Source organism: Thermobia domestica, chromosome 2 (genome assembly GCF_964235325.1).
Source record: "Thermobia domestica chromosome 2, izTheDome1.hap1.1, whole genome shotgun sequence".
Classification (NCBI taxonomy): Eukaryota; Metazoa; Arthropoda; class Insecta; order Zygentoma; family Lepismatidae; genus Thermobia; species Thermobia domestica.
In genome coordinates this window covers 180142121-180157680 of record NC_137455.1, presented here as the reverse complement: position 1 = coordinate 180157680, position 15560 = coordinate 180142121, and the positions used below count along the sequence as shown (strand labels likewise).

General features: G+C 34.5%; 1 protein-coding gene across 1 annotated transcript in view; it reads left to right on the top strand.

Annotated features, from left to right (window-relative positions):
* LOC145677726 (uncharacterized) overlaps window positions 1-15560 on the top strand; it is a 448147-nt gene that overhangs the window by 335834 nt on the left and 96753 nt on the right. Inside the window, exon 7 of the mRNA XM_081748121.1 lies at window positions 11162-11343. Within this exon, the coding sequence (XP_081604247.1) occupies window positions 11162-11343 (182 nt within the window). The remainder of the gene's footprint in view (window positions 1-11161; window positions 11344-15560) is intronic.

The window sequence follows — 15560 nt, the reverse complement described above, 5'->3', positions numbered from 1 at the left end:
TAGTATGTCAGCCTCGTAACTAGAAGGATCCGTAACAATTAAATTCCTCAAATATAAGAGGTATTTCGTAGCTTTTAGAAAATACTTTTTGTTATTTTTGTTATGGAAAATGCCCTATAAAGTTATATAAGAGAGTATATCATACATCGCACGTTCATGAATTTGATAGATAGATAGAAAATCTATCTAGTCTTTGATAGATAGAAAAAAGCTGATCGCATTTATATAATACTGCGCAGTGATAAGTAGAGAGCGGATTTTAAGGTGCAGCACCATTTCTAAAAAGGTAGAGTTATAACAACCAAAGTTAAAAATATGTATTTCTGGGCACAAAACGAACTGAAATGAACACACTTTATTGCACCTTTTTAGTGAATGTTCCACCTTTTCTAATAGATTCATAAAATTTTCCTTTTCTTTTTTTCTTTTAGCCTGCAGCACCTTTATTGTCCCTTTTCTCCTTTTTTTTTAAAAAAATGGAGAGAACAATATGTTTTATTTTCAATCTAGTTTACACATAACATTCCATAAATTTAGATGCAATCTTGACGGATTTGCTAGGAATAAATTTTAACTGAATTTGCGAAACAAACCAGACATAGAATCCTTTGCAACGTCACTAAACTTCCTGTCCATGTGCTTACAAGGTGTGTACCACTGGTTTCCGTTGATGTCGAGCGATGTTTCTCCACATACAAGGATCTTCTGAGCCCCAAGCGACAGAAACTAACATTCGGAAACAGAAAGGTTGTGCATAATCAAATATAACCAGTTTCTGAAAATTCCGTAATGTGTAACGGTTTCTTGAGTCACAATATTGCTAAATTAAAGTTTTCTTTTTTAAAATACCGAGTTGGTTTTAACCAAAATTTTATTTCAAGAATGTTGAATGTTGTACAAGTTTGGGATTAAATAAAACAATTTTGCAATTTATGTCCAATATTTAAAGTCAAGATTTTAACAATATTTGCTGGTGTAATGAATAAAGAATATTCATGTAACTGTATACTATAGAACTTAATAAAGATATCCTATTAGCACCTTTTTTTGCACCTTTTTGAATTATTTTTCAGCCCCTTTTATTCCCTTTTTCCTATCACATTTTTGCACCTTAAAATCTGGTCCCTAGTGATAAGTGGTGATGTTAGTGTTGAATTAACATAATGGCTTTGTGTTACTTGAGTTGTGTTAAATTTTGAGACAAGCCTGATATTACTTCAATTTTAACGCGCTTCAGAGCAGGCCCGTATCCACGGGGAATCTAGGGGGCCGCCCTCACTAAATTTTTACTGCCCCTCCCCTAAAATTTTCACGGCAGGCTTGCAAATTAACTATAATATAATTGGATCGGGCCCTCATAGCTTCTACCGATCCCCCCCCCCTACATTTTTGGGCTGCCTACCGACCTGCTTCAGAGTAAATTGTTGAGAGACAATGGTTAAATCTGCCACCTGACATGTTTACCTGGAGTAAAGACTAATTTTAGTAACACATCTTTGACGTTGTTTTGTGTGCAATACCCTTGAAAACAAGAATATTTGAACTCAGTATGTTATATTGCCTAAAATATAATCATAAGCATATCATTTATTATGCGTTGTTGCTTTTACTTGAAGTGTAGCAAATATAAGTGAAAGTAGCAATTACGACAATAAATAGCAGCACTTGTGCTAATCTTTTTTTTTTTTTTTTTAAGAGAATTCGTATTCCACGAAAACTATTTTCGTGCAAGGTTGTTGAAAACATAATACATTTGCTACTCGACACAAGTGTCAAGTATACCACATAAAGCTTTGCTTCTTGCAAAAACATAAAAACTAATTCAAATTCCAATTGTCAGTTATCTAGATATTTATTATACATGCAAAGCGGGGTGCATGCTAAGATTATGATATGAATACACTTGCCTGATACACAGTTTTGAAAGTGATTGGCGGACGACTAACGAATAATGTAGTTATGAATATTAGTACCTCATGGTACCTCAACAAGCATTCATCATAGTAGCTGGTTAGTTACTAAAGAAGGGTATGCATGCAAATAACACCATGATTATATTTCTGTGTCCTCCGCCTTTCGTTCAATCACCTATTTCTCTACCACCACCGTGGTACCTCTCAACACCGACTTTGTGTCAAACTGGTAACACTGGGCCTGCGTTTTCCGCAACATCGGACCGCTGATGTTCCTGTAAAGTGCTAAAGTGGTAGTCATGCTGGAATCACTGGCCTGCGTTAAAATTGAAATTTATTAACATCATCAATATTTTGCTATGTGAGACCTAAATACGCCATCATAATTCACTATAGTAAAAGATAAACTAACAGAGAGTACAAAAAAGCATCTTTGGTTTCAATCAGGAAACAAGTTTGGTACGAATTTTTTTTTTTAATGGGTTGATTCATAACCATTTCGAAGAATCTGTCGTATTGTAAGGTTCTACACGTGTTCCCAACACCAAGTGCTGACTGTCAACAACTTTCAGACGACGATCACGAAGAAGAAATCGTCAACCGTCGTCAACGATCGTCAAGTAACGAAGATTAATAAAGTTAGCAACATTTCAGAATAAAAGGAGCTAGAACAGGGCAGAAGGCATGAATCTCCACCGACTGATCATCACCTTCACTCTCTAGAACGCCTTTTCGCTAGGACACCTGACCTCTCAGAGTCCCTTTTGCTAGGGCGCCTAGTCTCTGCAAACACCTCACTAGTCTCTAGGACACCTGATTTTCGAGTTTTATCCTTTTCTCTGCCTGATGTCTGAGAGGTACCCATACACATTCCTTGGCCATAAGATCTTTGGATTACGTCATCCTAGGACGCTTGGTCTCTGAGTTCCTACAAACTCATCAACAAACCACCAAATATCCAATAGAAACTTAATATTTAAACTGTAATTAGTTATTACTGCACCTAAGAGGAATTTTATAATAAAAAAGTTATTGGGAAAGTTAAAAAAATTCAATGTACCACTTTTAACTCTACCCAAAATATATTTGCAGTGTACTCACTGAAATAAAATAAGAAACACACACTGGATATTTGCGTTCCACTCCAGCATATTCTGGCGCCATAAGTATTTTACTAAAATAGATTAATTCTTTCTTAACCCCTCGCGTAAACACACAGGAGCATATATTGTAGTTTTACTGCAAGTAGGTGTGTGTGGGAGGGTACTCTATTTCTCGGTAACTATTGATCAGATCTGAACTAATTGGTGGGAAAATAACCCATGGCAAAAATAATAAAAATGGTATACTTGGTGGCTGGGCTTGCCCAGGGACAGGCTCTGATAGGCTCGAATAGCCTCATATGTAGTACTTTATTTTTCGGTAACTACTTGCCGTTTCTGAACCAAATTTGGTGAAAAAATACTCCATGGCCAAAAGAATAAAAATGGTATATTTCGTGACTAGGATCGCCCACGGACAGATTCGGATAGGCTTGAATCGTTTTGTATGTAGTACTTTTTCAGTAATTACTGATCGGATCTAAACCAAATTCGGTGAGAAAATAGCCCATGGGCAAGTGAATAAAATGCTATATTTGGTGACCAGGCTTGGCCAGAAGCAGGTTCAGATAGACCCGACTCGCCTTGTATGTAGTACTTTATTTCTCGATAACTACTGACCGGATCTGAAAGAAAATTAATGAAAATTCTTCGAGAAAGAACTTTTTAGAAAACAAATCTTGCGCAGCCAGATTGTTATGATTAAGAAACGAATATTGTTTTTAAAAATCTAAAATCTAAATGTGACATTTCATGGAGTAAATGGCCAAATACTCAGTTAACTTCCCTGATTATCAGTATGAATATTCTATAAGTATGAATATATTGTGTGTATAAAATACCCAGTATATGGTTATCGTAGATATTATTGAAGTTATTGAGTGTCTTTTTGATATGATTGAAGATTACTCGTATTTTTGTGTTGAATATGTATGAATATATTTACACATATAATTACCGAATGGACAAATATGACAATATTATGGTTTACAAGTAAACATATGTTCTATCTCCTTTTCTTTATTTTTGATTGTACTCATTTTACTAGCAAGTCATGATTTTTGAACCAGTTTTAAATTACCTAACTATCTCTCGATAACTTAGCGTCTTCTACAGTATTTTAGGAACTTCCTTTTTAAAGATTATTTTTTATTGATAACACTTATTCTTCGTATTTTTCTGTTGTATTTTCCATAAATAGAACTTTTGTCTTTACTCATAGAACTTCAGTTTATTCATGAAAAATGAAATGAAATTTTTAAGTTTTACGTCCCACGGTTATGCCGGTTAGGCTAAAGGAGACGGTGATGATGAGAAATGAATGAAGAGTGGGAGGAAACGGGAGAACCCCGAGAAAACCCACGAGCACGGTGTTTGTCCACCACAAAGTCCACACGGCGTAAGCTGGGATCGAACCAGGGACCCCAAGCACCGGAGGTGAGCGCTCTACCACTGAGCCACCGCGCCCCCTCTGTTTATTCATATTCAGCAGAACTTTCCTTAAGTAACTTTTCTGTTTATTCAAACGATAATTGTTCACTACTACGCTGTTCTGGTTATATAAGTAATAATAAAGTCTGAAAATTAATTTCCTTATGTGTTTGAAATGTATTCTAGATTTTCCGACTTTAACAATCCAAAACTCTTAAAATACTGTTTTCCTGAAAATGCTTTGATTTTGGAATATGTTTTAAAATAATAATAATAATAATAATAATAATAATAATAATAATAATAATAATAATAACTGGAAGCCAAAATCCTTCAGATTTCGTGAGTAAAATCTCATTTAAAATTGAAATCAAATTGTAATTAGTATTGCAGAATGAGCTTACGAAATATTCCTATTGGAAACTTTTTTTAAATTCTTAAATTTATTTGCCTTTCTAAAGGAGGTGGGCGGATAAGGGCCATTTTTCGCCCATCAGACAACGGAAAAATGAAGTGTCCGATTCCGACAAGTTTGCAATGTATTTTTATACTAGAAGATATGTTACATATGTAAAGATAATAGATACGTGATAAAGAAAATATTAAGTCATAGAAATGAGTGCCCAAAAAGAGTCCGTTTCAGCGTTTTGCGACATTTTGGTACTGTTTGCTGTCTTTGATGGAGGCTTATAGGAAGAAGGAGTCGATGAACCAAAATAAATCTGACTCGTCATAATATAACGCTGTGTAACCTTTGATATGAGTGCTAATTGATTTTGGTTCAGTGTGTCTTTCTACCTATTATAGAACAAAATGTATTGCGCGAGAGTATAGAGCGATGACTACCGTTTATACGCTGTAATGTACGAGTTCAACTGGAGACTCCAGCTCTGATGTTATTTACCGATTGTGACTGAAAATACATGCTCAGCATGTCAATAAAATATATAAAGAAAATGTATTGTTTGCGTGGATGTGTGTGTAGGGCAGCAAAAATAGAGACAACACGTTATGGAGTATTGAGAAGGCGTGTCATTTCTGAAAGTGGTATGAGTAAAAGTGCGAGCAGGAAAACCAGTCGCAGAATGGCATGAAATTCTGCAATATATATATATATATATATATATATATATATATATATATATATATCGAAGAATCATACATACCACGCGTCAATGAAGTACCGATGGGAATTCATTGATACGTTATATTGCAATACTGAGGGAAAGATGAAAAATAACGACCAACAATAGCTACCTGATGCATCCGATCCAAGCTAATACATACCCATACCCACAAACACCCCCATATATATATATATATATATATATATATATATATATGAAGCACCCCTATGCCTTCGTCTGTTGTACAAAGAGATCGTGCGTTTACGAGTACTGTCGTTGACACCATCTGTAAGAATCCTAACATAGAGTTAGCAATACCTCGTTGTCACTACTCTAATAGCTGTTGTATAATACGTAAGCGTAAGAAATACTTAGTGGCTGTACCAAAAGCAGGTCGAACGCAGGCCTTTACAGACACGGGAATCTATATTTCTTACACATTAGATCGGGAAAACGCTGCTGTTAAACGCATCTTACGGAGTCCGTATTCCGTGAGGAGGCTCTGCAAGCTGTACGCCCTGTAAGTGAGAAGACAACAATGTCTGCGAAAGATATTGAAAGTCTGATAAACGATATCAGAAAGGTAGCACAGAAGAAAGGTGTCGATTTCGACTCACCGAGACGACTTTCTGACTCCGATTATTATACTCTTATTGGTATATCAATGTCTGATTTTAACTGTATTTATGACCTAGTAAAGTCCAAAATGCGTTCCTCAACACAGAGATCCTCTCGTACTTGTTTGGCAGTGTTACTCGTAAGCTTCGAACGAGTCTCTCGAATGGTGTTCTGTCCACATTATTCAATGTCAGAAAACGAAGAATATCATCTTCTGTGCACTCTGTACGTAAGGCTTTGATGCAGAACTATGTTCCACTATATCTTGGAACGGAACACATCACCAGAACACAGGTTATTGAAAACCATACGAGGCCTTTAGCACGACGATTTTTCATTTCCGACGACGACAATGATACTGTAATACTTGTTGCTGATGGCACATACATTTATATCCAGAAGAGTTCCCACTATTCCTTTCAGCGACGATCATTCTCGTTACACAAAGGAAAACCTTTGGTGAAGCCTATGATGTTGGTCACGACGACAGGTTACATTTTGGATGTCTTTGGACATTACTTCGCGGATTCAAAGAACAATGACGCTAACATATTCACTCATATCTTAAAAAAGATGTATACAATATCAGAGAGTGGCTGCAGCCAAAGGATTCTGATTGTTGATAGAAGCTTCCGTGATTGTTTGTCACTTCTGGAAGAAATGGGTCTCGTACCTGAAATGCCTAGATTACTCAATAAGCAGCCACAGTTTACAACAGCGGATGCTAACAAGGCGCGTCTTGTGACGAAAGTTCGATGGGTCGTCGAAGCCATTAAGGGACAGTTGAAAAACTGGCGCACATTGGATAAACTGGTACCCAATACGCAAATACCTTATTTTGGTGACTATGTGCGAATTATATGTGCTCTTCTCAATGCTTTCTATCCTACAAGGATTCACAACACCGAAGATGACGAAATAATCGCTCAGTGGATGCTAGGTTTAGTTAAAAAACCTAATTACTTAAAACAGATGGTCGACCAACAAGGCTGGGCGCGAAAAAAAGGCAATTTGGGCGAAGTTAACCTATATAGATCTTCAAGATTTTCCATGGCTAACTTGGGATGAGCTACGGCAGTTAACTCTTCGCATATATCAACTTAAACAAAGCCAATCTTACACTCACGAGTATTTAAGTGACGAAGGTATGTACTCTCTGTACATACATCATGACGATGCATCTGTTCTCCGAATTCAGTTACGATCACGACACATAAGATCCAAAACCTATAATATTTGGATCAAAACAGAGCAAAGCAACATCGCACTCATACAGTGGTACTGTCAATGTAAAGTAGGCGCACGGGTCGTCGGATGTTGTGCGCATGTTGCTTCCGTACTATGGTTTCTGGCTTACTGGCGCCACAATTCCACCGCAGTTAAGAAACCAAGTCTAGAATATACTCATACACTACAAGATGCCGCCGCTGCAGGATGGTCCAGTTGCGATTCGGATGACGACAGCAAGCACGATGCCTAATCTGCAAACTAGCTACAAGTATCTCCAGCTGTCTGATTATTATCTATGCTTGATTATTTCCAATGTAATATATTGATCTCATAGTCGTAGTAGATTTCATTCTTCTTATTCTTGCCGTTAGTGTTCTATTTACTATTGCTTTCTCGGATTACAACTCATGACATTAGTGTTTACGTTCCTTCGTTAACACACGACTTACGTCTTTGTTTATTTTTTTTTACCTCTCACTTATAGCGCTTTCCGTCAAAATGATTTGTTTTCTTATTTTTATGAGGTATACTATTGAAAACCATGCATTCCACATCTCGGGCCTGATGGGCGAAAAATGGCCCTTATCAGCCCACCTCCTTTCTTTTTAAATATCTATGTAATTGTTGTTTCGTTAAACAATTTTTGAATATTTAATTCTTTTTAAAATTCTTAAAAATAAATATTATCACTTTTACCTTCCTAACCTTGGCAAATTTCGTCTACATATTATCACCAGCACATTGATAGACAGCTGACCTGACCGTTTCAGGTTTAAATAATCTATTTATTCATAATTTTCTTTATTATACGAGACAATTGAATAATTCGGCAATTGATTTTTGAATATATATATAATTCATTTGGTTCTTGTAAAATAGCACAACCAGTCCATAAGTATTACACTAGTAGGGCATATCTTTTTCAGCCTTGAAGCATGTAGATACTGTTCGAAATTATCGTGCGATTTCTATATTTATTTAAAGTTCTCAGCGCTCTGGTTACCACGTTGTGAGGAAAAAGTAAGAGACTCACATCTTTATATTATTAGTATTGTTACTTTAATTTTTTTCGATCTTTTGAAAACCATTGTTGAATTTTCGACTCGGTGATTTGAAGTTGGAGTCCCGTTGCGTAAACTTTGGCTTTCCATAATCGAGCTCGCAATCGCACCAGTATCATACTTTGGAGCAAATCCAAAGCACAGTTTTGTTAGGCAAGTAAAACATACATATTAATTTATTAAGATCTAGCGAATCCGAGTATGATGCATATCATTATGCAAATTAACACACGTTCATACACAGGAATTGAAATCAAATTTATCTTATTATAAATCTGACCATATCCAATCTTTACAAAAGTTACCTTTCTATTATTTACACTAAGAAGTTAAAAAATTTATTACTTACATCAATTCCCAGTCGTAACTCAGGGATTTGAGTTTGCATTTCACGTTCATTTTTAAAGGTCTCGGTAATTTCTCCCTTAAAGAAGTTTCAGTTTACGGTTTCTTGAATTAACGCTTGATAGATATGTATTTAAGGTCCGGTTCTTGGGGTCACACTTTGAAGGAAAAATATCGTAATTTAACATTCGTTTGGGCACGGCAAATTTGTGCAATTAATAACATGAAATTCAAATTATTGTATCTCTTGCATGATCAAGCAGCTTCATCCCATGTAAATGTATGTGTAGTGTCTATATGCATAGTTGTAAGAACGATTGTTGAAAAAAGACTTTTGTTACTTCTAATACAAACAGCTTAGATATCCAGAGTGGCTCAAAAGTAGATATACACCCCTGCATTGATCAAGTATAACATTCTAGCTTATAGGTTTATTTGCTTCGGCATTTCCGAGCTTAAGATATAAGTAAAAAGACATTAATAACAAATGATAAAGAAACTAAGTCTACCTGATGGATAACAATAAGAAATGATACAAAAAGCAATAAGTTGATCAGTACGGGACTGTGTATCTACTTTTAGGCCACCCTGTAGTTTTTGAGGTACACTCATGTCCAAAATTATTGTCGCATGTCTATAAATATGTTGTTGTATTAATATAATTTGATAACGAATTTGCCCGGTATTTCTTACAATGTTAATATGTGTATAATCGGCAAAGACATGTATGTTTCAAATTTCATGTAAAAAGAGCAGTAAATAAGGACAATAAAACGAAACTAAAACTTTCTTCTCCATTTAGAAACATTTTGTTTTACACATTCTAATTGTCGTATTTATAATTCTTTTCCTATAAAATTTAACACAAATATACATTTCCCGATTATACACATAGTTCAGTATTAAAAATTTCCTGCAAAATCATTATCAAATTATATTCTTACAAGAAGACAATTATAGATATGCGACAATCATTTTGGACATGAGTGTACATAAAACATATCAGCCTATATAGACTTTACATTTAGTGGCTAATTCAACGTAATCCCGTTGGCAATTATTACTACCTTGTAGTAGCGTAGTAGCTAATGTTCTCGCCTTTGGTGCAAGTGGTTCTGAGTTCAATTCTCAGTGAAGACACTTGCTCGAAAAACTGTAACAGCCTTTTCAGACCAACTATCCTGAGTGTTTTTTCCTGAGTTTTCCTCATTCGTGTTAGGTAAATACCGGAATGTACGTAACATACCGCTTTCTTCCTTCCCCTGTCTAACGCGCAGTGTCCTCAGCGGAAAACGGGACATATTTGACGGGCTTAAAGCCATAGATACCGGTAATATCCAGAAATATCCATAAATAAATTACTATTTAGTATAAAGTCTCGGTATGACAACAGTTAATAGTTTTACCAGTGCTTTATTCTAATTTCGTCTCGATTTAGGTTCAAATGTGCTTATCCCAGACCAAATGTTAAATTGTGATTTCACTGCTGTAAATTATAAAATCAGTAGTGTTTATTATTATTATTATTATTATTATTATTATTATTATTATTATTATTATTATTATTATTATTATTATTATTATTATTAAAAATGTCTATGTTGTATAGACGGAAAATCCATCCATATGTCATTACAAGAAAAAGAAAAAAGTTTTGGATTTCATCACACGGAACTAACTATTGAAATGAAAAGTATTTTATAAATATATTAGCTTTGTAAAGTTTATTATAAAACCAAGATATAAAGAGTGCACAGAAGGTATAAAAGCGTAAATATATATATAGATTTATATTCATGTTGAAGTTTATTTGTTGTCCCTTATGTAAGTTATATGTTATAAAATATATCTTACTTTTATTATTTCTCTAGAACATATGCGGTATTTTAATCAACTTTGCTTTCAAAATTCACAATTCAGAGCTGAAAACAACTCAACATCTAAGTAGTAAAACACAATAAATTTCCTCTTAACCCTTCTAGAAAAAAAATGTAATGATGTTTATTAATTAAAGCAGGTGTTAGTTGGAATTATGTCTGTTTAAATATACCCTAATTGATTTTCGAAAACCTTTAGTTCATATTAATCCCTCTTTAGTTAAAACTGCTTTCCATAACTGTGCATTGAACCAATTTGGAAGCAGCTGAGAAGAGCGTGTAAACTACGAACTCAAGATCAAAGTTAAAATTCCTTCCATTAAAATTCTCACTTTTTCCAACTCCGTTCAGTACACAATTTGGTGTGTTTGAAACCAAATTAATTTAAACTATTAATATTTGTTTATCATAACCTTTGATTATTTTCTTTTTAAAATTTAAAACTTTGTTTTTCCACAGTCCCACCATTAATTCGTATCCAGAACCAGATGGTTGGAGTGGCCAATTTATCCACTGCAGTTCTTGAATGTGATGTGGAAGCGTACCCAGAGGCTGTGTTGTACTGGGAGAGAGCGGACGGAAGGGTCCTTGATCAAAGTGACAAGTTCCGAATGGCAACTTACGAAAAGGGAAAGTATAAGGTATGTACGTGTGTGTGTGTGTGGGGGTGGGTATGATCATTGCCGAAGATTTTTCAATTCTAGAAGGGCTATTTCTTTCACCAAACTTCGTTAAGCCATCAGAGAACAATATAAGATGATGAAGTGGAGATAAAACAAAGATGTTCATTGGACATCGTTCGTCCCCTACACCAATAGACAGACTCTCCCATACGATCATGGTGGAGTAACAAGCGTGTAAGCATATTGAGTGCAACCGAAGCGCCTGCCAAGTGTGAACTACGTGCTGTAATCGAGTGCAATCAAAGTACCCGCCAAGCATGAAATACTGATTTATGTAATTCGATATTTCCAGACGGCTGCTGAGTTCCCTCAACTTCTAAGATCAAACAGTTCAGAAATCATAATATACGCCTTTTACAAACTACATGATTCAAGCGTTCATCAAGGTTATATGCCGTCAAAGACTTTTAAGCTTGGCTTCTCTTGCCGTGTATGTTGGTTAGTCCCTCTTTAAACTCTCTACAGCACTCGTGTACCCAGCCATCACTTATAAAGTTCCAATCGTAATCCTTATTCATTCGAGGATCAATTACGGCTGAATTATGCCTCTTCGCGTGGGCAAAACAATTACATCATGTAGTTCACACTTGGCGGGCGCTTCGGTTGCAGTGGATTACAACATGTAGTTTATACTTGGCGGGCGCTTCGGTTACATTAGCTAGATAGATATGTTTTCACGCTCGTTACTCCACAATAATAGAATGTCAAGGAATCTCTATCGGTGTTGGAGATGGGCAATGTCCAATGAACAGCTTTGTCTTATTCCCCTTTCGTCACCTCAAGTGGTTCTCCTTTGGTAAGTTAACGGATGTTGAAAAGAATAGCTCTCGTATTAATTAAATTTTGTATATGAGATAAAAGGCGAAAGATGTTAAACATGTTAAATGCAAAATTAATATTCATTAATAAAAGCAAGATTATTCTTTAGTATTTATGTGTATAAGAAGAAATAAATACCCACTGTAGTACTTCGGGAAAAAGCGTACATATTACTTTGAGCAGGCCACGGTGTCGGATAAAAATCTAATTAAAACGCGATAATCAAGGTATTTCTATATTTACTGACAGTCCTAAGTATGTACAACTTTGAAAGTCAGTTTATTTACACTGAAAATATTAATGGAGGATTCGTGTGCACGTACGATGGCTCAGTTGAAGAGCTCTCATCTCTGCTGCAAATGGTCCTTAGTTCAGTCTCGTCATGTCAATTGAAGGTGGGGTCCATATTAATATTATTCTATCAATTTTTCATTCCACAAATTCTTCAATCAGTGATCCATCCACAGTCTTCTATCAAAAACCAGTGTTTATTATCCATCTTCTTTGCCTACAGATTGATTGGTTGGAATTTGAATTTTCAGTCCTGAGTTTATATAAGGCGGATCCAAACTATTATTTGGGTTCGTACATTTCTGTTCACAAAATGTGGGACTGCCTACCCGAGACTAGGTCCAAAAAGTTCAACCTAGATCCTTATGTCCCTCGAATCTCTTTACAAGAGAAATATATTTTCCCTCCGTTCTGTTACAGAGCAATTTGCGTATTCTCTAATAGAAATAGACCATCTGAACATAGCCTCCAAGGAAATATTCAAGTAACTGTAAAATATGACAAAAAAAGAGATAAAAACTGGCATCCTATAGTGATACGAGATCAAAAGCCTGTGAAAAGTACACCGTCAGCAGAACAGTAACGGAACAAACGGGAAATGCTAATAGTCATGTGCTCTTGGTCTGGTCTACTGGATGATTATTTACATGGCCCCGTGCAGAACAGTATATATATATTGTAGGAAAGAGAATATAAAAATGTTCTTTGAATGTAACGCAATCTTTATGAGACATAAACTTACAATTTAAGTTGGGATTCTATCTACATATTCTTTTATTATATATTTAGTATAATGCTCAGGAAGCAAAATACTTATCTTTCCATGAAATGGAACGTTAAAACAAAACTAAATGGATTTTTACGCAACAAATCTAAAAATTTCTACTCAATAAATCTATTTTCTATTCTCAAATATCCATTTATCTTAAAGTATACTTCATTTATTTTGAGGTAAAATGTTATATTTAGGCCTAGGATTCGTAAAATTGAGTTGATTAAGAGCCTAACATACTAAAAGTAATACAAAATTTGCCATTTTTCTTTTGCTTGTTTTTCATAAGTGAAAGGAGATAATGAAATGCAACTTACTACAATCATAGATAATGTTATTCTACAACTGAAAATATGAACCTGAAGAATTTTCAGTGTTACCATCAATAGAAATTATCTATTTGCCAGAATAACATTTCCCCAAAAATCTAAGTTAAGGCAGCGACTAGAGGAACGAACTCAATTGTATTTCATTACGTATCATGTTGTTTTGGTGTCCTGTGAACTACTTTTTAAATAATAGTTGTATTTAGTTTGTAATAAACAAAATAGTTTTAACATACAGTTATTATAATTAAATAATAATGTTATTTAAAAAGTAGTTAACAGGATTCCAAAACAACATGATACGTAATTTAATGCAGTTGAGTTCGTTCCTCTAGTCGCTGCCTTAACTTAGATTTTGGGAGAAATGTTATTCTGGCAAGCAGTGGTTTCTATGGATGGCAACACTGAATTTTTTTCAGGTTTATATTTTCAGATGTAGAATAACATTATATATGATTGTAATAAGTTGCATTTCATTACCTCCTTTCACTTATGAAACACAATTCAAAGGAAAGTGGTAAATTTTGTATTATCTTTAGTAAGTCAGGCTCTTAAGGAGTTCGGTTCAATAAAAGCCAAACCAAACTCGTTCATGTAGTGTTCGTTGTAAGTTAACTGCATCTAGTCAATCATAACAAGCTTATCTGATGTCATTAGAGGATGTGCTTCTGCCAAAACTCGCACGCTTTTTAAGTACTACCTGTATTCAATGCCTATCTTATTGCTATTGGTCTTGGGAAAGACGAAAAATATACTATGCGATGTCTGAATATTGAATATTGAAAAATCGAAATAAATAAAATATCAAAATTTGATCGATATATCGAAATATCAAAAAAAATAAAAATCGAATATCGAAATATGAAGAAATATCTAAAATCAAAATATTAAAAATATTGAATACAGGAATATCGAAAATTATGGAAATACTAAAATGTCGAATATCGAAACCGGATTTCTTCCAGAAAATTTTGTCCAGAAGGAGCAAAATCAAAGTGTGAGGGAATGCATGCAACATTAGTTGCTAAAAGAGGTACTCTGTACAAAAGTAGCATGTAATCACAATTTATCTTATTTCAAGTCCGAGAGAAACTTTGTCCCCCTGGAAGAAAATTGGAAGAAACATTGTATGAAAATATTGAAAATATTTAAAAATATCCTACTTCGAAATATTACAATATTGACAAATATTGGTACATTGATCACTAAATTTCTGATATCGATATTTTAGAAATATAGAACGACATATCAAAATATCGGACTGTTCTGATAGTCCACGTATCAATTATCAATCAAATGCACTTTCTCCAGTTTTTGTTCCGCAATAATAATGTGGACTAGGGTTTCCAGATTTTTAGAGACGGAAAAAAGGAAGATTTTACGATTTTTAAGGAAAAGAAGGAACATATGTAGTATTTAGAATTTGTACATGATAAATACATACCGGTATATGTTTTCACATAGTAACATAGAATAATTTTCATTGAAAACTGAGCTACTTTCATTACAAATAATTCAAACATGTAAAACACAAGAAAGTAAATTACAATTTTTGGTAGGAGCTCATATTGTTTGGGGGTTATGTTAAGTTGTAGGTTCTTGTCTTATATAGGCTTGGTGCTGAAATTGACGCTAAACTTAAAATAAATAAGTATATTACACAAATGCATGTCACATTTTAATTGTATTTTAAGGTAGTCTTAGCACCTCTTAGCAACCCTATGTCATTTGTTATACACTAAAAAAAATCCTTGCAGAACATATCGAAATTCACAATCGATCAATCGAAATTGCGATAGAATTGAGATAATATTGACAGGGAAGGCTAAGATGCTGAAACCGAATTATCTTTAAACATATGATTGAGGTGCCGGTTAGATAGAAGACAAAAAAGCAACTTGTGGCATCATTGTTGAGATGTGAGAAATTAGTTTCTTTATTTTTTCGCACTAACTTTATTATTTTTA